General features: G+C 40.2%; 5 protein-coding genes across 5 annotated transcripts; 4 read left to right on the plus strand and 1 right to left on the minus strand.

Moving 5' to 3' along the window:
- Nucleotides 1-3049: 3049 nt before the first annotated feature.
- B0H65DRAFT_473177 (uncharacterized protein) lies at nucleotides 3050-3485 on the plus strand. Its single transcript, XM_062827185.1, has one exon. The coding sequence runs from the start codon at nucleotides 3166-3168 to the stop codon at nucleotides 3343-3345; it is 180 nt and encodes a 59-aa protein (XP_062679619.1). The 5' UTR covers nucleotides 3050-3165; the 3' UTR covers nucleotides 3346-3485.
- A 681-nt stretch (nucleotides 3486-4166) lies between these two features.
- B0H65DRAFT_551110 (uncharacterized protein) lies at nucleotides 4167-6093 on the plus strand (the record flags this gene model as incomplete). The annotated part of the gene is made up of 3 exons (XM_062829785.1): nucleotides 4167-4439; nucleotides 4527-4622; nucleotides 4705-6093. The coding sequence occupies 3 exons, from the start codon at nucleotides 4167-4169 to the stop codon at nucleotides 6091-6093; spliced, it is 1758 nt and encodes a 585-aa protein (XP_062679620.1).
- Nucleotides 6094-6504: 411 nt separating this feature from the next.
- B0H65DRAFT_541333 (uncharacterized protein) lies at nucleotides 6505-7615 on the plus strand (the record flags this gene model as incomplete). The annotated part of the gene is made up of 4 exons (XM_062829172.1): nucleotides 6505-6753; nucleotides 6831-6989; nucleotides 7015-7097; nucleotides 7609-7615. The coding sequence occupies 4 exons, from the start codon at nucleotides 6505-6507 to the stop codon at nucleotides 7613-7615; spliced, it is 498 nt and encodes a 165-aa protein (XP_062679621.1).
- Nucleotides 7616-20824: 13209 nt separating this feature from the next.
- Nucleotides 20825-23584, minus strand: B0H65DRAFT_578516 (uncharacterized protein; the record flags this gene model as incomplete). Its single annotated transcript, XM_062830730.1, has 2 exons — nucleotides 20825-22718; nucleotides 23453-23584. The coding sequence occupies 2 exons, from the start codon at nucleotides 23582-23584 to the stop codon at nucleotides 20871-20873; spliced, it is 1980 nt and encodes a 659-aa protein (XP_062679622.1). The 3' UTR covers nucleotides 20825-20870.
- A 135-nt stretch (nucleotides 23585-23719) lies between these two features.
- On the plus strand, nucleotides 23720-25355 carry B0H65DRAFT_510768 (ABC-2 type transporter-domain-containing protein; the record flags this gene model as incomplete). Its single annotated transcript, XM_062828434.1, has 3 exons — nucleotides 23720-23965; nucleotides 24001-24584; nucleotides 24656-25355. The coding sequence occupies 3 exons, from the start codon at nucleotides 23720-23722 to the stop codon at nucleotides 25353-25355; spliced, it is 1530 nt and encodes a 509-aa protein (XP_062679623.1).
- Between the last annotated feature and the right edge of the window lie 198 nt (nucleotides 25356-25553).

The following is a 25553-nucleotide window of genomic DNA, read 5'->3' on the forward strand; positions in this document are numbered from 1 at the left end:
CGGCGAATATCGGCGTATACCGAATTTATAACCTAAAAAATATCCGCCAAACCGACCGCACCTACAAAAGCAATAGGAACTACTAAAAAAGCAGGAATTATAGCGTCGAATTATTTGCCGTGAAAAGTACGAATAATAGTAAGGGTAACCTAACTAATAGGGCGGCTATTAATAAAATAATAGAAATTATAACGCTCTATCTATTCGTAGAAGCGGCGGCTATAAAATTCGGAAGGTACTAGAAGAAAGATATAAAAGCGTTCGTAAAGAATATAAATTCTAATTACTAAAGTATTAACGGAATCGTGGAGGGTAATAATAAGGGTAAGCGCAATATTATCTATATCTCCCATATAACCAGCAATTACGTTCCTCTAGAACGTAACCACGCAATCGTAGAAGACCGGAAGGAAATTGTAAAAGCGCCGATTTAAAATCTTAGAATACACTAAATACGTATTATTACTTAGAAAAATAGTTTTATTAGCACTAATATTAATAGAAAAAGAATAGAAACTTAATAGACTTTATTAAGTATAAACGAAATAATTTACGGCTAAAACTATAATAATATTGGTAACGTTAGGGGGTAAATCGGTAATGGCACTCGCAACCTCCTAAAAAAAATATAAAGTAAATTATAAATAGTATTATTAAATAATTAATATAAAAAAAACAAAGCGGAGAAGAAAAGTATTTACTAAAATTAAGGGTAATCGGGCCTAATAAAAAGAGCTAAATCATAAAGGGTATACCAATCAGCAAGGCTTAAAAAGGTAGTTATAATAATAATATAAATAAGTATTTAAATTATACGAAAGAAGGAAGGAAAAAAGGAGGAGGAAAAGAAGGGAAGGAAGAAGGGTTCTTATAATTAGAATTAAGAATATAAAATAAGGTAGAATTAAAATAAATAATCGAAATATAAGAGTACGAACGTTAATAAAAAACTTTTAAATAAATTAATTCTAAATAATAAAATATAAGAAAAGTAGTAAAGGAAAGTAATAAAAGGGAATAAAGGAAAGGCGGAAAGGATGATTTAAAACGAAAAGATGATTAATAAGTATTGAAATAGTAATGGGGGAGGCAAAATATAATAAGATAGAGGGCGGTTAATCTAAACCTAGGATGGCGGCTAGTAAAAAATAGGGAAATAACGGACGGTAAGTAAAAAACGGTCGAAGCTAACGGAAAAATAGAATTAATAGGTATTAAATAATAGGTTAATATTAGTAGAGAAGTAAAGAAAAATAGAGAAAGTAACGTTTCAACGACGGTATATTCGGTTATAAAAATAAATTATAAAGGAATAGTAAAGAAAAATACTAGTAAAGAAGTTACCAACGGAGGGTATTTATAAATTTCTAAAATAAAAACCTAAAGGAGGAGGAATTATATCAAATCGCTAAAAACCTATTAAATATTAAACCTGTACTAATACCTAAGAGCGCTAATATCCGTATAATATAGCGCCGCAATATAGCGTCAGAACGGTTCGGAGCTGTCGTAGACTTAGCTACTACAAAATAGAACTTACAATGATATAAATAATTGGTCGAATTCGCCTCCAAAATTATTAGGGTTAACTATTAATACATCTTTAATCCTCCCCTTACCTTAACGTCCCTACGTACTTACGCTATCCGTAGGCACCTCAACCTACCTTCCTCCACAATTCTAACAATTAACGGGCGTTGGATTAGGGCGTGAGGAACTGTTGGCGGATTTTCGAGGTGTGCGAGGTATGGCGTAGTGGATAGGGGATGTAGTAACGAGAGGATAGTCCGATAGGGAGATAGAGGGAGACGATGAAATTAAGGGGGTTTGAGTGTAATTAAGATTGATTGTACGTAAAGATGGGTATAATTATCGATATTATTGACTTAAGTTTAGGAAGCAAGCAGTTGAGTGCAAATGGTTGGTGTATATTCAGAGTGTTGAACAGTGCGGGGAATTGGGCTGCATATAACTAAAAAAAAATATGCTGTTGAATAGATCTATATTGATTTGCCAGTAAAATAGCGGTGTGGGGAGGTACCCCCTATTTCGGGTACGAATTAATAGTCGTATACGAGTTAATGGTCCTGACTAGTGGCCCGCCCGCTAGTTAGAGGTCGATTTTGTAGACCTGACGAGTAAGGAACAAAGGGAAATACCCGGAAAGAACGTCGATACGCTGACGACAGTGTGCGGATGTATGTAAGTCATTCCGTGCCATTCCCCATTCCCTCTCTGCATCTCTGCGCCGCAAAACTCTACTACATACGCCGTACGGTAGTATCTAGCACGGTACTGTAGGATAGCTAGGTTCGCTAGGGTACCTGGGTACCTACGAAGGTGCCTGAAAGGGCTGAGAATGTAACTTGTAAGCGCGTTACAACCAATAGGAAGCATGATGATTGGTGTGCCCTTTCCCTTTCTGGTCGGTGATGGACAAGCCCCCCTCCTACAATGTTTTTCCTTGCCGTGGGTTGTGGGCGGTATTACTGTACACTCCGTGTACCGAAGACCGTGTAGGTGGTATGGATGTCTTCTTTGTTTGGAGTTGCACTGGTCGGCGAGGTTTGTGGCAGAGGTAAGCTGCATTGGGGTGCTTGGTATGGCTTGACCGTCTTGAGTGCGAGGCTGTGGGAAGGGGAGGGGTGGTGAGGTATGCACTGGACGATACATATAAGGGCTGGATGGAACCCTCAAAGAGATGGAATGTGTTTTTGGGAGAAAGTTGGATTTGTCAGGTTTCTGTTGTGTTTTGTTGTTTTTATTCGGGATATCGTGGATGCAGAATCTTGAGTTGCTTCATCACTTTACTACTACCATTCACATCGTTCAACAACTACAAACAACGATGGGTATCTCCAACCCATCCTCCGGGAACAGCACCGAAGTCGAGCGGAAGAATCCCATCGTCGAAGGCATTGACATCGAACAACATGCCGTTGCCGAATCCCATCCCGTCAACACCACGGTGAAGAACATCAGCTGGACGGGCGTCACGGTAACAGTCAAGGACAGAGAGACGAAGGAACCAAAGAACATTGTCGACAATGTGGAGGGTATCGTAGAAGCCGGTACGGTTTTCAGTTCCCTCTCCACCCACCTCACTCAATAGCCCATCCACTAACATCTGTTTTCTTCCCTTTCTCAGGCGAGATCCTAGCCCTAATGGGCCCCTCAGGCTGCGGAAAAACCACACTCCTCAACTTCCTCGCCTCCCGCCCGCTCCCTTCCTCCTCCGGCGGCGGCACCACCACCTCCGGCTCCGTGCTCATCAACGGCCAACCCACTCCCACCTCCACCTTCCGCGAGATCACCCGCTTCGTCGAAGGCATCGATATTGAATAATATGCCGTTGCCGAATCCCATCTTCTTAATACTATAATTAAAAATATTAGTTGGAAGGGCGTTACGGTAACGGTCAAAGATAGAGAGACTAAGGAACCGAAGAAGATTGTCGACAATGTGGAGGGCATCGTAGAAGCTGGTACGTTTTTCACTTGACTTCCTCTTGTTGAACCATACGGAGGAGGTGATCACTGGAGACGACGATGTGGTGGTGAATGTCTTGATTGATTGAAGAGAGAGCAAGAGAACAAAGGAAGAAGGAGGACAAAGTCCGACTTATATACAGGGTAGCCATGTGTGGATCGTATCCACTAATGCCAAGGAAGCCAAGACATGGTGATGGCTTCAACACTCCCCAATCCACTGACACTCTTCTTCCATCAGGCGAGATCCTAGCTCAAGCTAAAGAAGCCAAGAAAAGGAAAACAGAAAACCGTGGTACAAGAAGAAGCGTAAGAGGAATGGGGAAGGCAGGTCGCTGAGAATCCCTAATCTAATGTCGAAGTGAGGCTATCCTCACGTCGCGCTTAAGCTAAACCTGCGCGATCGTTTGCGTTTGCTCGACGACCTACCCTTCCTTTCTGCTAATTTTACAGCAAAATTTCACCTGTTTTCCGCAAGCTTGCTCCCGTCGCAAACCTTCCTCCCGCAACTTTCCCCCCACAACCTTCCTCCTGCAACCTTCATCTTGCAACGCTGCCGCTGGAAGACGACCTCGCCATTCTATCACCTCGCAACCTTCTCGTAATCGCGATAGCTTCCCAAACAGATCCCTCCCAAATCTTATGCCATTCTGCCCACTCCTCTCATTCGAAGCTCTGATGGCCAACTCAAAGAAAACGGCGCGCGGCAAACCGACCGCAGCCAAGCAGAAGACCGCCGAACCCATCGCGACAACCAAAGCAGTCGCACCAGCCGATCCCACCGCAACCACCGATCCTGACGCGACCACCGAGCCCGCCGCTCCGGCCAAGCCCGTCGTCGCTCCCGTCAACGCTGACGGCGAATATGAGGTAGTGGACGAGCTGAAGACGATCAAGGCGTATGCCGACGACCACAAGGGCATTCCCTCTCATTGGGATGTCAAAGCCATCGTCGCCGCTATCGGTCGCAGATAGAAGTATTCGATGCGCACAGTCAACGAGTACCCAGTAACCAGGCGCCTTGCTAATGTCCTAAAGAAGGCCGCTCGGATCAAGTTTAGGAAGGGGGATGGCGTTATGCTCAAAGATCAGTTGATGCCCTACTTTCCTGAGCCCAGCATCTGGGCGTCAATGGTCGTTTTCCAATATTGGTTCAGACGCGGAAAAACCCGATGCGCTTGAGTTGCTAACTAATTTCCCGACCGCCTGGGAAAAGTACGAGGAGGATTGGTGCTTGATATCCTACGTTATGGGCTTCAAGCCCGCGAAGGGATTAAGGCTTGCTAAGAATCCGTTTAACGATATGAAGTGGCGCGAGCAATTTATGGAACCTCCTATTAATATGCTCAAGGCTGTGAGGATCCCGGTTCTTAAGAAATCCTTTAACTTTGACGTCTTCCCTAGGAATGAGGTTTTTGCCGAACCCTTACCTCTTGACGAATGGTGGTATATTGAAGGACCTAAGTTTGTTTGGCATTGGGACGGAGTGAAAGCGACGAAGTCCTCTCGAGTTACTCGCTCGACCCCGACCGCAGTCAAAAAGGAGAAGGCAAGTGACGAAGTCATTAACACCAAGACCGGAGAGAACGAGAGCTCCAGCAACGTTGACGCCACCAAGCCTGCCGCATCGAAGGATGTCGCCATCAGCACCGAGACGGGAGAAAGCAAGAACACCATCAACGTTGATGTCACCAAGCCTGCCGCATCGAAAGATGTCGCCATCAAGACCGAGACTGGGAAGAGCAAGATTGACGTCACCAAGCCCGCCGGATTAAAAGATATTGCCGTCACCACCGGAACTGAGACCATCAACATTGACACCACCATTAGCGATCCAGTCGTCAAGCAGCAGGCGGATAAGCCGTTGATCACTATTCCCAACGACGTAATTGAGATTATAGACTCTGACTTGGAGTGGGAGCCTCCCGTCAATATTGCTGATGAGGTGGTTACTGTGGCTAGTATGAACAAACCTTTTTTCGACTTCGCGGCGGTCACCAAAAAGGAGATGAAGGACTATGTTGACGCGGCCATGGATGGATTGCCCAACGAGGACGATATCAATGCGGAGATCGAGAAGATTGGCAGAGGCATGAAGAAGCTTAAGCGTAAGTATCGCGAGATGGAGAAGAAGAACGAGGATTTGGAGGAGGAGTGCAAGGAGTTGAACGAGAAGCTGGGCGCGGCCTTGCAGAGGATCACGGAGTTGGAGGGGCGAGAGGCCAAGAGACAGAAGGTCGCGGACATGGAGCAGAAGGAGATTGAGGAGGAGCAGCCCGAGAAGAAGAGGCTTAAGGAGGAGGAGCTCGAGAAGAAGAGGCTTGAGGAACAGAGGCTCGAGGAGGAGAGACTTGAGGAGCAGAAGCTCGAGGACGCGAAGAAGCTTGAGGCCAAGGTTGTCGGCAGGAACCCCAATGCCTTCATCACTGATGAGGTCGCGCAGCGCATGGAGCGCCAGGAGAAACAGATCAACGTTGACGACGGACACTTGATAGTGAAGCACGGCCTGTACTCTTTCTTCTACGGAGATGGAGTTGTCGTGCGCTGGGTCGGCAAACCGAACAACGTTCGCAATGGAGTTTGGGTTCCGGCAAGGAAGGTCTGAGGTTTATCAATTGCGCATCTATAGCGCATCATGGAGGAGACTTTTTTTACACCCCGTTCATTCGGGCAATGTACGATAGGTAGATAGGCAGACGACGAGGACGTCGTCATTTTTCTTTCGAGAGGGGCATTGATGCAGGAAATTTACCGCGTGCTCAACAATCTCCGTTTTTATCAAATCATTTAACGTCAGCGCAAAACAATCCTTCCAGGTATAACAGAGTCTTTTTACCAGTTTAACCTTTCCCAGGGCATCAGCCCATTCCCCGATTATTATGCCGCATTATTCCCACCAGGAGTCAATGTTGTCCATGGGTTCGGCTGCCAATACGCGATTTTGCGGGGATTTCCAAATTTCAAAGATATTCCCCTTACTTTTCTGGTTCCCCATACATAACCCTGAGGTTACACCATGTACCTCCGAGCCAAAAGATGGGACGGGGATTTGGCTAGCAAATTGGGCTCTCATTTCGTCGCAACCTTCTTCCTCAGCAAGCAGGCCGTCCCGTGTACCCGCATCTTTTGTCCCAACCCTAAATTTTGCACTCTTCAAGCAAAGTTTCCCAAAGATTTAAGCTCCAGAGACTTTCAACAACAGGGCGTTATAATCGGCGATGTACATTCGAATTTGCTCAAAAACTTCTCCCGGCCAATCGTGTCTGTAAGTATCGGAAACCCCCAAAGCGTTCGAGGTTATAATATATCTAGCTAGGGTATTGCAATATCGTTTTGTCGTAGTTTCGTCGCTATCTAGGGTTGCTAAACCTCGCCGCTCGCAAAGCAAAGTCCGTCGGGGTGTCGGCTGTCGGCAATAGACTCTTGTTCGAGTGGTCCTCCAAGTTTGGTTTTACGATGTTTTCTAGTTTCCTGTTCTTTCTAACCTCTTCCAACACCTTAGTAAAGTATGTCTTAATAATTTTAGATTTGTGCTCAATTGATGCTAGTCGTCTTCGTTGGTAAGAAGCTTCTAGTGGATAACGAAGGAGGAACTCTCTCCAATCTGAGGTAAACTTTGTGTTGTTCGAATTGCCTTCGACGAACGGAGAACTTCATTGTTAGGGGAGTTCAAAGCGGATGCCTGCCCTGAATGACCCGCTCTGTTTTGGCACACGCTCATTTGAGCGTGGGACTGCTCAGATAAGTAGGATATACATGTACCATATAAGAGTACTCTCCCAGTTACCCTTCGTTAAGGTTAATTGGATTATTAATTTATATTATATTAACCTAACGTCTATCTTGCTTACACTCTGTGAAGTTGTGCGCGGGGTCCCAAGTTGAGGCTCTCAACAATGCTTAGGTATCCTGTGCTTTCTTTGACAACGCTGTCGTCAACCGTTACGCTCTGTTGCTCTGTCCATGTCAGGCCGCTAGGGGCCTGCCAGGCGTCGGGGCCGTACTAGTACCGTAGAGCACCGATGGGTAGGTAGTATAACGCCGTAATGTGGCGTTGGATTAGTTTGGAGCCGCTCCGGATTTAGTTACTATAAGATTGAGTCTATATTGTTATAAATAGTCGTTAAACTCGCCTCTAAATTTATTGGGTTTAGCTATTAATATATTTTTAATCCCTTTCTTATTTTGACGTTCTCTACGTATTTATACTATTTGTAGATACTTTAACTTTACCTTTTATTATATTCTTAATAAATTAATAGTTTTCTTTGTAGGAGTTAAATTGTTATTAATAGGATGTAAATACGTAGCGGACGATTTATTTTTCGGACTATTGAAGAAACCCCTCCCTTTATTTCCGGCGTATAAACGTTATTTATTACTCCTTTCGCTGTAGTTGCCGTCGATTCCTAATAACCCCCTCCCTCATTTTAATATTGTTAGCCGAATATTAAAGAAATAGATGACGATAATTCGGATAGCGATTATTCCTTTATTCCCTCTTACGTTTCTTACAACCTTCTTTATTATTTCGAAATTAATATTATAATATAGAAATAAAAATTCTTTGAATCCTGTATTTCTATTATTAAATTACTTATAATTTATCTCCAGCTATATATATTTCTTTAAAATTAATATAACTTTATAAATTTCTTGTAGTAAAATTAATTTAATAATTACTTTCCTATCCCCTTCGGGTTTTAATATTAAAATTACTTTTTTTATAATTAAATATACCTCCTTACCCTCCTTATCCCTATTATCGCTCTTTAAATTATAATATTAATTATTCTTATATTTACTTAACCGATTTAATTTATTACTTCCGGATATTACTTTAAATATAATATTTCTAAATTTATTAGCGAAAATTCTTCGTAATTACGTAATTTTATTTTTAATTTTAATAATTTTTATTACGAATACCCGTAAACGTCATTCGTATTTAGTATTAATTATATTAAAGGCAATTTAAAAAACGCTTAAATCAAATATATTATTACTTTTAAAAAGAAATCTAATTATAATCCCAATTACAATACCCTTACCTAGAAAAATTTATATACCTGTTTAAAACGGGAATTTAATAGAAATATTTAAATTATTAAGTACGTTACCTTTACTAATTTTAAAAGTATATATTAGGGCAATATCGAATCTATTTGAATATTTTATAATCGGTTCTATATAGAAGAATTTAATTTATCCTACGAATAGTTAGAATATTCGCGGGTTCTATAGTAAGCTAACTAATTACGTCCGTATTTGTATAATAGTATTTTATTTACGAATAGTATTAATATGCTAATTAAGGCGGTAATATATATAGAGCGTTTAAAAAGTTTAGAAACCTTTAAACCGTTAATATAGTGTTAATACTTTTAAATACCATATTCCTATTCGTTTTAAATTTCTCCTCTTCTTACTTCTACTTTAAACGTTATTATTATACTTATTTTTAATCTTATTAGTTCTTTTAATTTCTTTTATCCTTCCACTTATATTTTTATAAATCTTAACCTCCTTTATTTTTATTATAATTAAATTAAATATATATATAGTCGTTATTAAATTATAAAGTTGTATAGTATTTATTATGAATATATTAAGTTTAAGTATTCGGCGTTCGTTTATACCGAATGTATTTCTTTTAATTATGATAAATTGGGTTATATAGCGTATAATTGTTTCTTCCCTCTTAGCGCTCCTATTCGAAATATTAGTATTAAACTAATTACGCTAGTAAAGGTTACGGCAGCCTTAATTTAGGGATACGTAAGTATATTATAATTATATTCAAGTATAAAATTATTGGTAAAAATTTATAGAAATTAACGGAAAATTTAGGGCTTGATAGATTTTAGCGCGGAGTTAAACCTTATTAGAAGGTATCTACTCCCGTCGGACGCTAAAATAGAATTAGTAAATTACTGTCTTATCGATTTCTCTTTATAACCCGTTTTAATATATAATTCAATTACTTACTTTATTAAAATACGCGACTCCTATAATATTAAGCAGAAAAAAAAAAGGATTATATTTATAATTATTAATTCCTTTAATATAGACGTTATTTTTAGATATTTTTAGTTATACGAATATAATTCCGAAATCGATTAGTGTCGAAAGAAATTCCGTTTCCGGATTGAAGTATAAATTTGGAAGAGAGTAAAGAGCTAATTAAAAATATCTACGAAGCCGCGGTATACCTTTACGGCCTTTATTAGGATTCTATCCTTATATTAGACCCGAAAGAGATGTTAAAATCTTCAAGCGGTTTCGACCTCCTGCTATTCGCGAACGTTCCTTTCGAAATTCCCTTATCCTTATATATAAAGTTTTTAACCTTACCGGAAGCCCTGAAATTCCCCGATAGTTCTTCTAATATACCGATTCCTATATTCCTTAATATACCCCTGAATATACCCTTTAAAATTTTTAAGATTATATTAAATGGAATTTACCCGTTGTTAAAGCTTTTATTAGAATTAATATTTCCGGAGCCGGCTATCGCCGACCCTAAAATAGAAATAACTATAGCCGAACTATTAATTCCCCTAGAGTATAATAAATATTAATAAATATTCGAAACGTTAATTATACCTTTACTATAATTTAATTATTTAGAATATTATATCGATTTAATCGAAGGAGGGTCCGCTCCTTAGGGATTAATTTATACGTTTAATATTAAAAAATTAGAAGTATTCTAAGAATAATTAGCGGAAATATTAAATAAAGAATAAATTCGGCCGTTTATTAGCCTAGTAGGGGCTCCTATCATTTTTATTTTAAAAAAGGGAATTAAATTAAGGTTATACGTTGATTATTATTAGTTAAATAAGGTAACGAAGAAGAATTATACAGCGTTACCTCTTATTTAGGAGATTTTAGATCGGTTATTATTAATAAAAAAACTTTATAAAATTAGATTTAAAGGATATATATTACTGGATTCGAATTAGATAAAGAAATAAAAAGAAAACGGCGTTTTGTATCAAGTATAGGTATTATAAATTTTTAATTATATTAATAAAATTAATTAATATTCCCACTACTTTCTAGGCGTATATCAATAATATATTAACGGATTTAATTAATATTATTTATATTAATTACTTTAATAATATCTTAATTTATAATAAAAATAAGGAAGATTACTATAAATATATCAAAAAAATTCTCTAACGCTTATACGAACGTAACCTATATATTAATTTAAATAAATACGAATTCAATACGAAAAGGGTATCGTTTTTAAGTTACGTAGTTTCGCCCGAAAGTATTTCGATAAATTTAGAAAGGGTCGTAATAATTGCAAATTAAGAAGCCCCGAAAAATATTTACGATATTTAAATTTTTTTAAAGTTTATAGGGTTTTACCGGCGGTTTGTAATGTCCTACTCCAAAATTATAATTCCGTTAACGGATTTATTAAAGAAAGAGAAATAAAAATTATTTAAATTAATAGGATTAGTAAAGTTAGTATTTGAAAAATTGAAATAATTATTTTAAGAGGCGCTGATGTTGTAATATTTTAATCCCTCTTTATCGATCCAAATGGAAATAAATATATTGAATTTCATAATCGGTGTAATATTAATATAATTATATGAAATATATTAATACCCTATTATATTCTTTTTTTGAAAGAAATCCCCGGAGGGGATATAGTATAGTGTTAGTAATAGGGAATTATTAATAATTATAAGCATATTAAAAATGTAGAAATAACATTTATTATATATAAAAAAACATTTTTTTATTATTATAAATTATTTTAACTTCCAATACTTATAAAATAAGGATAGGATTAGTATAAAATAAAGTCAGTAAGTATTAGAATTGAAAGAATATGATTTTAATATTAATATTAAGCGGGGAAATTAAATTTAGCAGATAAATTATTGTGGAAATTATAATTGTATAAAATTATAAAAGTAATTAAGGAAGATTATTTTTTAATATAAATTATTAAAGAGAATGAAGAAAAAGGAAGAATGATATAAAAGGGTATAGTATAAAATAGGAATATAAAAAAAATATTATTAATTGGTCGAAAAATGTAGAAAATAGTAGTAGAACAAAAAGAATAGTACGAAGATAATAAAAAAAACAAATTGGTATAAGGATTAAATTAGGAGGATATTATTGAAGAGGGAGAGGATAAGGAATATAGCGTTGAAGAAAGTAAAAAATTAATTAAGGAGTATAGTAAATGGAGCGAAGATAAAGGGAGGCTGTAGAAAAAGATATAATTTATAAACGAAATTACTAAAAATTTTAGAAGAGGGGTAAATAAAGTCGTCGTTAAATATATAGGAATATATATAATAATTGTAAAGGTATAAAAAGAAAATAAACGATTACCGCTATTGAATTAATAATTAATAAAAGCGCAAAAGGAAAATTCTTTTATTTTAAAAGGAATATAGAAAAATTTAGGAAGAGGATAGAGAATAAAAAATTAAAAGATAAAGGAGGATAGAATATTATCTTATTGTTACTAAATTTATATATTAGAAAATATAAAGGCGGAATTCTTTTATACTTTTTATAATAATATTATAATAGAATATTTAAAATAATAGAAAACGTTAAAAAAAATTAATTAATATTATTATTAACCGATTATTATTACCAATGTAGAAAAATATATTTATAATTACCCAATATATTAAAAAATTAAATTTTAGAATTATAAATTATATAGATTCTTAATATTATTACTTATCCTAACAACACTATAGTAGGATATCTTTTGCAATTTTATTATAGACTTCCCGAAATCCTATAATTCCATATCCAATTAAATTTATAATATAATTTTAAGTATTGTTAACTATTTTACTAAATTCGCCTTCTATATCCCAATATAGAAGACGCTTATTATATAATAATTTATATACTTATTTTAGTAAATTGTATTTCGATTATTCGGACTCCTAAATTTTATTATCTTCGACTAGGGTAATTTCTTTACTAACTATTTCTAAAGAATTTATTACGAATTATTAAATATTTAACGCTATCTAAATATTATTTAACATCCCTAAACGAATAAATAAATAGAATGGTAAAATTAAAGCCTAAAATTCTATTTATAAATCTTTTATAACTTAAAATAAATAAGTTAGGCAAATAAATTAGCGCTAGCAGAATAGACTTATAATGATTATTTTTATATAATTATTAATAAATCGCCGTCGGAATTACTCTACAATTATTATTTACGCAGTCTAATTAACCTAAATCAAAGTTGCGGGAATATACTCCCTACGATAGCTTCGGATAGGATTATAGAATTAATTAAAGGCCGGGCCGTTATTATCGAAATATTAGAAAAAGTTAATGAGGGTTATACGAAGTAATATAATAAAGTGCGTAAACCTAAAGAGTTCGAAATTAATAATTAGGTCCTTTTTAATATAAAGAATATTAAACAATATAGGCTTAGTATTAAATTATCGGACAAATTCTTAGGACACTTTTAAATTATAGAAGTTATAAGTAATAAGAAGATAGTTTACTAATTTATATTCCCGGAGTATTACTATATCTATTCGATATTCCCTATTATATTATTAGAATCTTATTATAGCGATCCAAAGGTAGTAATATTACGAAGAAAAGTTATAAATATTAAGGATAATAGCGTATAGTATAAAATAAAAGTAATTATAAAGTATAAAGGAATAGAAAGGAACTGGTAGTATTAAATTAAATAGAAAGGGTATTCGGAGGATAATAATAAATAGGTATTATAAAAGTATTTAAATTACTCGGATTTATTAAAAGAATACGAAGCGAAGGAATTGTAAAAGAAGAAGGCCGTTAGGGGGTTAGTAATTAGATTAATAAGAGTAAATTAAATAGGTTAATAGGAAATACTTAAAAGATTAACGGATAAGGCACTTTAGTAATTATAATATATTAATAAATATAATATATAAAAGTAGTAAACGATTATATATATAAAGTATTAGATGATTATAATACATAAAATAGTAGATAAATATAACGTATAATATATTTAATATATAAAATTAGAATTGGAGGATTAACGTATAATATATTTAATATATAGGATTAGAACGGGGGGATTTATAAAGAGAGGAATGCAGCAGTAAGGAATAAAGGGAAGAGGAATTAATTAAGTACTACGGAAGTTAATAAACCGGGAAATATAATAGCATATTAGAGGCCGATTATCGATTATCTACCTATTAGATTAAATATTTTTCCCCTTAAATAATAATAACGTTAATAAAGAAAAAATTAGAAAATTATAGAGAGGGGAAAGTCGAAAACCTTGGTAATTACCTAATTTAATCTTTAATTTCTATTTAAATTATACGCTAATATAAGAATGGAACCTATTCCCTCGAGAATTAAACTTTTACGTATAACCGTTACGCCCATTAATAATTAACCTAAATTAGATTTTACCGTCCTCTATTATTACATTATAACCTATTAAAACGAGCGTATTATTAGTATAAAATTGTAGGGAGGCGTTAATAGGAAGTAAGCGACGTATATTGATATAAACCGAATTAACTACCTATAAAATATCCGTTAGATTAACGTTTATATTGAATATAATTAGAGTAGTTACGGAAATAGGACCTGTTATATTGAATATATCGCTATCGAAGGTACGTATAGCGGGAGGGGCAATTTAATTAGTAGGGCGGGGGCCGTTAGGCTGCCGAAAATTGTAATATAAGAATTATATTTTAAAATAATATTAGGTTAATTCGGAAACTTCTACGGAGAAAATATATAAATATATATAGAAGGTAATAATATCTTTTATTAATATATCGGCCGAATTGTAGAAAATAATAGCGATTTCGAGAGGAACGGCGTTTATATTATTTATATAAACGGTAGCTATATTATATTAGAAAATAGCTATATAATTATATATAATTGAAAGGAAGTCGCAAAGGTGTTTATTCGCTATATCGAAATATATAGAATAGCGGCCATTATTTAAAAGAAACGAAGTAAATTAGTAATAAAGGGGAAAAGTAATTAATAAATTTAATATATTTATTTAAGTATATGTATAGTACTTAATGGCTAATATTATAATACTATTGATTATATTAGGAGGAAGGTATTAAATAGTATTAACGGCCTCCTAAATGAAGATTATGTAAAGAGGGTCGCGAATTATATTACCGAAAAGTTAATAAAACGCTGGGTAAATAAAAAAGAGGGTATATATCCGTTATTACGGCTAATTATGATAATAATTAAATTATAAAGAAATGTACATTCGAAATCGGTAAAGAAGGCGGCTATAATAATAATATAAAATTATATAACGTACGTAGTAAAGAAAGAAAGAAGAGGAGGAGGGAAGAGGGAAGGGGAAATAAATTTTTATAATTAAAACTAAAAATATAAATTAAAGTAGGGCTAAAGTAAATAACGAAAGTATAAAAGTATAGTCGCTAGCGAAAAGCTTTTAGGCGAGTTAAATTGGGATAGTAGAAGGTAGGAAAAGATAGCGAAAGAAAGTAATAGAAAAAAATAAATAAAAGATGGAAAAGGAGAATTTAAAACGAAAAAGCGGTTAAATAATAATAGAAAAATATAAAGGAATAAAATAAAAAGTAACCGGTTTAATTTTAAGATAGTAATTCGAATAATGTATAAGGGTGGTTAATAAGGCCGGTAGAAAAGGTTAGGACGGCGGCCGGTAATAAAATAAAAAGGGCGCTATAAGGTAAATAACGGAATAAAGGGCGGAAAGAAAACGGGATAATAACCGACGAATGACGGATTAATATTGGGGTAGAGCGGGGCCGGATAGAGGAAATAAAATATAGAAGGGACGGATCGTCCGATTATTAGGATAACTGGTAGAGGATTTCCGCATCGGAATAACGGGATACTAATAGAGGCTATTAAATTTCTAGAATAGAAATTTATAAGAGGGGGGGTTATATTAAGCTACTAGGGGCTTACTAAGCGTTGGGGCCGTACTAATACTGTAGAGTACCGATAGGTAAGTAATATAATATTGCAATATAGCGTTGGATTAATTCGGAGCCGCTCCGGATTTAATTATTACAAAATTGAATTTATATCGCTATAAATAGTCGTTGAACTCACCTTTAAAATTATTGGGTTTAGCTATTAATATATTTTTGGTCCTCCTCCTATTTTAACGTTCCCTACGTGTCTGCGTTGTCTGTAGACACCTCAACCTTACCTTCCACTACGTCCCTAACAGTCCAGCAACGGGTTGCTCATTCTATCATTCTCTGTCAGCATCACTCGTGAGCCATCTCTTCGCGTAGAGGTAACATTCATAAGGTATTCTCTTCAGAGTTATTAGGATAGCGGGGAATGGTCTTTGTATATTCTATTGATGAAGAGTTAATATACGCTATCCTTAAGGGCCAGTTCGGTTCCGCGTTAGGGGTTTTCCCTTAACTGCCCTCTTAACACGCATGGTCCGCAGCTGCAATCATGCAACATTAAGGGTATGCCAAGACTATTGATGCACTTGAGGAGGTATAGAAGGCTCTCCTCCCACCTCCCTTCTTTTATCCTCTTTCTTCCTCCTTCAATCAACAAGTTCACCACCATCCATGAGCATTACCACCATTTATAAGCATCACCACCATTCATAAGTAAAGAGGTAGCAAAGGGAACTTTGGCGTTTAGAACCTCTCGGATATAAGTATCTATTCCGTTCACTTCGGAAAAAGGGAGCTTAGATAGTAGATCTCAATTGGGAATAGCCTCATCTGTTATCTTTTGCGACGGCGATCGCCTATATTTATAGGGGGTTAACCCTTATAGTTGCTCTGAAGAGTTGGTTGTTACTGCGCTACTACTCGATTTTGAGCAGTCTGGCAGTAAGGAATCGTAGTAAGAATTCCCAAGATTCTGGGCTTCTGATTGGTCAGATGAAGGATTTGGAGTAAGTGCAGGTGGTTGCAGGTGACTGCAGAGACTTGCATAAAAATAAGGTTTTTTTGCCGAACGCTACACGAGCGCAGTAAAGCAGCAACGCAGTAGAGGTCTTTTTATACCAAAACTCTTAACTATTTAACTTCTTAACGCGGATCCGAACTGGACCTAAGAATGTTCCGCCTCTTAATGTCTGTTTTGAAGTAATGTCCTCCGGCTCTTGGGTCGGTTTATAAAATCGGGCTTGATAAGGTTGAGCCTGTTAGTTTGTCAAGCCGTGGCTTTTCCCACAACCTCCGGAAGCTCAACGGATGAAGGCACCTCGTCTGCTTTCTTCACTAGTCTAGCACTATCCATATAGTTGTAGAGAATACCTAATAATGTTCTCCAATACATTTAAAACCTCTGTAACCTCGATGCTTGCTTTCTCGGCCTCCGCCTCCGATACCTCTTGACTTCCCTCTGATGATGTTTCATTCTCTCCTTTTCTAGTTAATACCTTACTTTTTTTTCTCTACAATCTTTGCCTTGAAGCTCTCCTGCTGACTAGGCGCTAATATCGCCAACTCTGTTGACTTCTCCTTTTCATAGAGGTAAAACGGAATGGTCTTTACCGTACCCTCCCTTCTATATACCGTAATCTGTTTCGTTCCCTAATCTTGGATAGCTCTAACACGCAACAACTACATTTGCGAAAAGATAAAGTCGTAGCAAGCTCCGCTTCCATATACTATCGCCACTATAGCGTACATTATTCCACCCATTATAACCTCCGCTATTTGCATTTTTCGCCGTAGTAATAGACTTAGTGAAGTCTGCTCTGATCCTAGGGGCAGCGTCAAAGAGTTATAAAATACCAATCGGGATCTTCATCTCAGCAAGGATCTAAGTGATGCGGGAAAGCCCGCTCAAGCAGGTGCCAGCCTTGACGCTGACTTTGTTAAGGTTGAGGTAGGCGCCTTGTGGTGCTCATCATCGTTGACGGCGAGTACAAGAGAACGTCGTTGACTTGCGTCAGCAAACCTCTCTTCTCCTCTCGATCATCATCATCATCTAAATCAATCAATAAGACTCTTAGTATCAACGCTGATCTACCGTGCCATTCCACGCATTACTAACCAAGATTGAAAGGCTCAATTTCGTAGTCCTCCAAACCTTGAATATGTGAGCGCGGGCGTCTCTGTTTCAAAATGGCCTCAGCTTTCTCTTGGACTTCCTTAGGCATCTCTTTAGTCTCTTAAATTAAGTCCTTAGTAATTAGAGTATCTAACAGGGCTGTAGCGGTAAGTACCTACTTATTTGCACTAGACGGACGGGGACGGAGAGCGGGAATCCTATGCTTATCATATTCCGTCACCACTAGCTCAGCCGGTTCTCCTTTGGAAACTAATTGTATAGAAGGATCTTTCTTCTCTAACGGGCGTTTGGAAATTCTTACTATTAGGTTAACGACTTTCTCCCGGTTCTTTTTCTTACTTTCCTTACTTCCAACCACCGGCGGAACTACATTAAAAACTTCCTTCAACTCGTCGGAAAATTCTTCCTCAAACAGATCGCCCATCTCAACATCGTTATAAATGTCGTCTTTTTGCTTCTCAATCTCTACTACTCACTTCTCTTACTCCTTCAACTTATTCACAACAACCTCTATAATAACAATTAAATTCTCGGTTGATCAGTATTGAGGCTTCCGATCTCCCATATCCCTCAGATTATCAAGTATCCGAGCATCGGCAATAGGATCTTTCTCTACAACTACAGCAGACTCCTTCTCAATCCTCAATGCTTTAGTACCCTCCGCTTTAGCCTTTGCCTCTAATTTATGGATCTCGGCCAAGGAACCTTCAACGTAATCGAAATTCATCCTCCAGCTGGTCATTATATACATGGCTCTTTGATAGTTCCTAGGGGCTTCACCGTCCTAGTGATTCTATTGGCCTAGTTTTATTGTTTCTAGTTTTACTGGTTTTGCGATCAGCGCTTCACACAAAGCAAATCAAATCTAATATAGGGTCAGATTTGATTTATTTGCGTAGTTTTGAGGTGAGATTTGCTTTGTTTACAATGATATTTGATTTACGTTGTTAGATTTGCTTCAGAACATTGAGGAGAGGGGAGGGGAGGCGAGGGTCAAAAACACCAAAATCCCATATCAAAAGCACTAAACATCACCATCTTATCTCATTGTCCGGTCAAAGTACAACATTTTCATTGTAAATGCACCTACAATCTACACCCGGATTTCTGCAATATATGGATCGGAGAGGTATATGCCAGCAAAACTCTTATGAAACAAATATACAAATATAACAAAGCAAATGTAGCCTCAGATTTGCGTTGATTTGACTGTCTTTTTACCCAAATTTGATTTGTTACGTTGGAGGTGGATTTGATTTGCTTTGCATACCATTTGCTTTGTGTGAAGCACTGTTTGCAACTATTGGGAATTATGGGCAGTTACTTCTTTTTCCATTAATCGCAAGCTCTTTCGACGGTTTACCAATCTAACCCATTCTTCAACCTTAGGGTGAGGGCAGTGTCTATCTATATGATCACCATAGCATTCTCCGCAGTTGTCACACCTGTAGCTAGTCTTCTGATGCGGGAAATCCCGCTCAGGCCACGAAGAAGGTGCCGTGCCTTTGACGCTCAAGCTCGAGGCAGGCACTCTTCAAGTGCTCGTCGGTGACGGGTACAAGAGAGCGTCGTTGACGCAAGTCTTCAGACCTCTCTTCCTCCCACGATCATCATCTGGAGATAGACGAATCAACAAGTCATCACATCTACGCTGGTTTCATTCATCATCTTCTCTCACCATTCCGTTCATCACAGCGCTTGCTGCCACCGAGCGAAGCTCCTAGGATTGCACACGCACGAATAGCTTTTCCGCCCTTCTCAAGTATTCATCGACTAATTCCTCAAACCTTTAACTCCTCCTCCTCATCTGCAAGAGATTAGAGATCAAGTTGCTATCCGTCGTAGTAGTCTTCCACTTCGCCCTTACTGCTGCTGTAATCACAGCTTTGCCAGTCTTCTAATCCTCAGCCAGCTCTGCGTCCCACCAACTCTTCGCATCCCCTCTCAAGTTTCTGCAAAACTGTATTTTGAAGATGGCGTTCCCTGCCTTCTCGTCAACGTTCACCAGGGCCAGTTGCGATTCAATCTCCTCGATATAATTATCAATCTTGTCGGTCCTTCGGCCAGCGAACGTCGGCCACATGTAGTGTGCCATGATGATTCTTCGTCTTGGGGGTATTCTCACGGGAGAGCTTTGGTTGGAAGATGGCTCTGAGCCGTATGCTGTGCTTGATCCGCCTGACGGTAATGAAATGTCCGCCGGTGTAGTCTCTGGTGAAGATAGAAGAGACGATCTTACATCCGAGGGAACAGCTACCTGGGAGCGAACGGGGACGACGCTCGCTGGAATTCCAGCGGGGGATGTCTCGGCCAACGTTGGAATAGCTGTTGATCCCGAAAGCGAGTTCGACAGCGAGGTTGCAATCAATGTCGTGATGGGAACAATTGACAGATCCTCAACAGCTTACAATTCCAGCGGGATTCCTTGAGAGGATGAGGTTGGCTCAGCCGAATCAATGTCTTCTTCGCTGGCGAGCGGGCGTTCCGTTTCGTTGTCTTTATTGTTCTCCAGGTTGGCGGTTTGCAGCGCGGCACCTGCAGTGTACACACGGAGCTCCAGCAGATAACGAGTAGAAAAGAAATAAAGTAAAGAAAACATTTTGGGTAGGTACTCTAAGCATTAGAAGGCCCTATAAATACAACGCCTTAGTACACTCATCGGAGGCAAACACTTGGGGGCTGATACTACAACACTTCTCAAGTCGGGGCCGGGTCTGTCCATGGTAAACTGCTGTCGGACAATGGCCAAAAATCTCGAGGAAGCAAAAAGGTACAAGGCCTCCGTAACCCTGGATGGTGTCACCTCAAAGAAGGCAACGCCAAGGCTGTGTTACAATAAAGATGCCGTCCTTCGTCCGATGTTTAAAGTTTCGTACCAGATTACCGGGCTTTCGTCCGATGTATCCAGCTGGACCAAGGGAAGAGGATGCTCAGTACAGGAGCTGGGGAATAGGAAACAACGGAGGGAGGAGTAATTGAGAGGCAGATGGAAAACGAATCGAAGAGGGGATGTAGATCGTCGGTTTTTGTCTAGCCGTATCGGAACTAGACGGAAAGCAATAGGATTAGTCAAACTTTAATAAAAAAAAAGGGAGGTAGAGTGCGTCGATGATATATTAATCGATTGTCGTGGAGTACGTCAAATAAGAAAACAACAAAGTCAGAAACAGTTGAAAAAAGCAGTTCGTTCTTTCGTTCAAGCAAGCATTAGGACATCCGGTAATGAAGTCTCGATCATCATCATCATTAGATACATACAACTCATCAAGTCTTGCGTTAACACTGATTCCATCCATCATCCTATCTTCATGCATCCTTCTTCTGCTTGAGTTTGTCTTTGTAAGCCTTATCAATCGCGGCCTTCTTGGCTTTGTACTCAGCCTCCTTCTCGGGATCTGCCTCAAACTCCTGCTTGAGTTTGGCTCTGTAAGCCTTACTGTCCGCGGCCTGCTTAGCTCTGTATTCAGCCAGCTTGTCGGGATCTGCCTCACGCTCTTGCTTTTGTTTGGTTCTGTAGGCCTTTTGGTACGCGGCCTTCTTGGCTTTGTCCTCGGCGTCCTCCTCCTCGGGATCTTCCTCACGCTTCTGCTTTCTCTTGACGTAGGAAGCCTTACTGTACGCGGCCTGCTTGGCTTTCTCCTCGGCCTGCTTCTCGGGATCTGCCTCAAGCTTCTGCTTCTTCCTGGTTCTTTTTTCAGCCCTCTTGGCTTTGTATTCAACCTGCTTCTCGGGATCTTCCTCACGCTCCTGCTTTCTCTTAACGTAGGAAGCCTTATCGTACGCGGCCTGCTTGGCTTTCTCCTCGGCCTGCTTTTCGGGATCTGCCTCAAGCTTCTGCTTCTTCCTGGCTCTTTTTTCAGCCATCTTGTCGGGATTGTTGGCTATGTAAACCCTCTCTTGCGCGGCCTTCTTGGCTCTGAATTCAGCCAGCTTATCGGGATCTTGCTCAAGCTCCTTCTTTCTGTTGACGTACCAAGCCTTATGTTGCGCGGCCGCCTTAGCTTTCTCCTCGGCCTCCTTCTCGGGATCTGCCTCGAGCTCCTGCTTTTTGATGACTCTCCGAGCCCTATTTTTCGCGTTCTTGTTGGTTCTCTCCTCGGCCACCCTCTCGGGACCTTTCCTCTCGTTTCTCGCCCTTTCTAGCTCTTTCCGCCTCTTCTTGTCCGCCGATGGCCGTAACTTGCCCTTAGCCCGTTCCTGCGCGTATCTCTCCGGGTCGTTTGCTTTGATCCAGGCATTCTTGGCCCGTACTGCTGCATTATCTGCGGCTCTCTGTTCCGGCGTCCAGTTGTCCCTTTTCATCTTGCTCCGCTGTGTTTTCGATTCCCTCTGGTCTTTCTCCAATTGACGCTGGGCGGCATCAAGTTGATCTTTGGACATGGTTGGGTCAAAGCATGTGGCCATTCTTAACCCCTCTGTCCATGCTTCGCGTGAGCATAAACCTTCATACAAGGGGACCCACGAGGTATTCGTAAGGATAGCGTTCGTCTGGCTACGGTCTTTATATGCACATAATGCATACGTAATCGTAGTCTCCAGAATCAAAAACAGGGCACGGCTAGGTAGCTGGAGAGAGGCTTTGGTTGGGCGTGGTGCTTTGACTAAAATCCTCTTGCGCGTGATGCGATAGCCATTGTCGATGGCTTCGCCCGTGTGCCTTGACAAGGCTTCCCCGTCATCGTATTGCTGGAGTCTGTGAAGAGTGCCCGTTCCTCTGTGCGTCCCACTCCCGATATACACCATTGTCGGTGCATCCTTCTTCTCCAATAACAGCATATAGATAGACCATATGAGGCCTTGGTCGCGGGAGAAATCTGGTAGAGATGCTAAAGCATCTGAAGTCGGTGCATGCGGGGCGTCGAGCATGTCCAGGAAACCTGGCGCCCATTGGAGCCCTAGGTTGGTGACGGTGTCGAAGAGCGACGTGGTGTCCGGCAATGCTTTGGCCACTTGCAGCTTTCGCCCACCCGCATAGGCACAGTAGCACCCATATGCCTTGAGGATGAATCGTGACTCCGGGTCTCTTTGCGTGACGATTTCATTCTCATCGTCAACGGGGTCTTCGGAATCATAGTCGGTAGTGTCGTCCAAGTCGAAAGCATCAGAATCATCGTCAACGACAGGGTCTTCGGGATCGGAGTCGGTGGTGTCGTCCTAATCAAAGGCATCAGAGTGATCGTCAACGGGGTCTTCGGGATCGGTAGCGTTTGAGATTTGGGCAAAGCATCGCTTGCTGCGAGTCTGAACCATGGTTGCCAGTACGTATACGACGACGACGATTGAAACAAGGAAGGAGATGGCCACTGAGAGAAGGAGGGTATCTCTGCTGCTGTTGCTGCTCCAGGATTTTCTAAAACATCATGGAAGAAAAGATCCAGGAGCAGCAACAGACGTATAGCAGCAGCAACAGCAGCAGAGTTTTACCTCCTTCCTGAGGAAGGAACACTTCGTCTCTGTCGGTTTCATGGTTAGCTCCTTCCTAAATAAAAACCGGATAGAACGGCGGCGGGAGGCAGAAAAAGAGGAAAGAACGAACCGGCTCGCTGGCCAGTATAACATGGCACCGAACTTGGAGGCCTTTACTACCGCCCTGGGCGCTACTGCCAAAATGAACGACACCATTCATCTGGGGCTATCGAATGGTCGGATTAACAGAATGGTCATGCCATGTCCCGCTGTCGGAATGGCGATGCAAGGTACATGAGCCAAAGTGAGATACAGTGGTGCTAGACGTTGTCTAAAAATTAAAACCTACGAGGGACAACGAGACTGACATCCTCCATGACAGTGACCTCAGGACGGGAGGGGTTTCCAAGTCGAGCAAATTGATGCTATCAATTCTCTGACTCCCTCCAAGTTGAGCAAATTGATGCTATCAATTCTCTAACTCCCTCCAACTCCTTGTCGGCCTCAGGTGAGATTGTGACGCCGCTTTCGAGCGCGCGGCCATTGACCTTGTTCATCGCTGCTGACGGGGGTGGAGCGTTCTCCTCGTCTGGTTGATAAGCGGCAAAAGCCATCGCATCTGCGTGGAAATCCTCCTCGACCTCGCCCACATGGGCCGTTGGATCAAAGCTGTTGATGTGTCCGACGGTTGTGTTCTTTGCGATGGTGAGGGGGCGATTTCCTGGGTTAGACAGGAAGACGTGGTGCAAATGGCAGTTCGTCTGTTGAGCCCAGGACTACTCGATGCTTTTGGACTGCGAGAGCAAAAGGATGCGCTGATCGGAACGCCGATTCGCAAGGGAATCAGTGGTGGCCAGAAGAGGAGAGCGGGCGTGGCGAGTCAGCTGATTACCTGCCCGAGGATTTTGTTTCTGGATGAGCCGACGAGTGGGTTGGATAGTAAGGCTGGGTGGGAGGTGGTCAAGTATTTGAAGGGGGTTGCTAGGAGGAATAATGTGAGTCTTCCTTCCCTCTATGTTCTTACATGTAGCAGGTATTTGGCACCAGGGTGAAGTCGTGGTTAACAGAAGCGAAACAGTTAATCGTCATTGCCTCGATCCACCAACCCTCCACAGCAACTTTCAATCTCTTCGACAAGCTCATGCTTCTCTCCGCTGGCAAGACGCACTACTTCGGCCCTGTTGCGGGCGTCACGGAGCACTACGAGTCCTTGGGACACGAGGTGCCATTGCACGTCAACCCGGCCGAGTTCTTGCTGGACTTGGTCAACATCGACTTTGCTTCCGAGCGCGAGGAGGCAGTCAAGGCTCTGGATGACATGCAGACTGCTTGGCAAGGGTCCGAGAAATCGAAACAGCTGACGGCTGCGGTAGCAGAGGCTGAAGCAAGAGGTGGTGAGCAAGTCGACACCGCCGGGCAAGGAACGAAGCCGGGTCTGGTCAGCAGTACGGTAACACTACTCCATCGGAGTTTCGTCAAGAGCTATCGAGACGTAGTGGCATACGGCATCAGAGCGGCGATGTACTTCGGTCTCGCCATCATGGTCGGCACTGTCTGGGTGAGACTGGACGCTGCTCAAGAGTCTATCATTCCTTTCATCAACGCTCTTTTCTTGTAAGTCTCCTCCCCCTTCTACTACCCATTTCATTTCAAGAACAACCTGCTGACACCCACATCACCAACAGCGGCTGTGCCTTCATGTCCTTCATGGCCGTCGTGTACTGCCCCGCGTGGCTCGAAGACTACTTCCAATACATCAAAGAACGTCGCAACGGGCTCTACGGCCCCACGGCCCTGATCATCTCCAACTTCCTCATCGGCATCCCCTACCTCTTTCTCTTCTCGTTGCTGTTCTCCGTCATCTCCTACTGGCTCGTCAACTTCCAGCCCACGGGCACCGCCTTCTTCACCTGGGTCTTCTGGCTCTTCTGCGACCTTTTGGCGGCAGAAGGTCTGGTAGTATTCATGGCCTCGCTCTTCCCCTCCTTCGTTATTTCCCTTGCCCTGGTCGCCTTCGCCAACGGCCTGTGGATGAGCGTCGATGGGTTCATGGTGCAGCCTACGATCCTCAACGTGTTTTACAAATACGTGTTCCATTATTGGGATTACCAGAAGTATGTGTTTGAGAACATGATGATTAACGAGTTCAAGGATCGGGTGTATACGTGTGGGAAACTGCCGGCGGGGATGACGGGGGTTAATGGGAGTGATTGTCAGTGCATGTTCCAGACCGATTTGGCGGATCAGTGTCTGATTAGGGGACAGGGCGTGTTGGATCAGTATGGGTATAAGCCGGGCAAGCAGGGGAGGGATATTGGGATTATGTTTTGCATTATTGTTGGTTGGAGGCTGGCTGCTTGGGTGGTGCTGAAGTTGAAGAAGTGAGTACCTAAGTTCCATGGGGTTTTGCGGATGAGTGGGATGGATATCATGGTTGGGGTTTGGCAAGTTGTGGTTTTAGGGACAGCCTTTTATTCTGGTTTTATGTTTGCAAAGATAACTTTGGAGCCGATTGAGGATTATCTTCTTTTTACGTACTATATACCTAATGATTGAAGATAGTAACAGCTATTTGAAGCCGCG

Source organism: Neurospora tetraspora (genome assembly GCF_033439725.1).
Source record: "Neurospora tetraspora strain CBS 560.94 chromosome Unknown B0H65scaffold_6, whole genome shotgun sequence".
NCBI lineage: Eukaryota > Fungi > Ascomycota > Sordariomycetes > Sordariales > Sordariaceae > Neurospora > Neurospora tetraspora.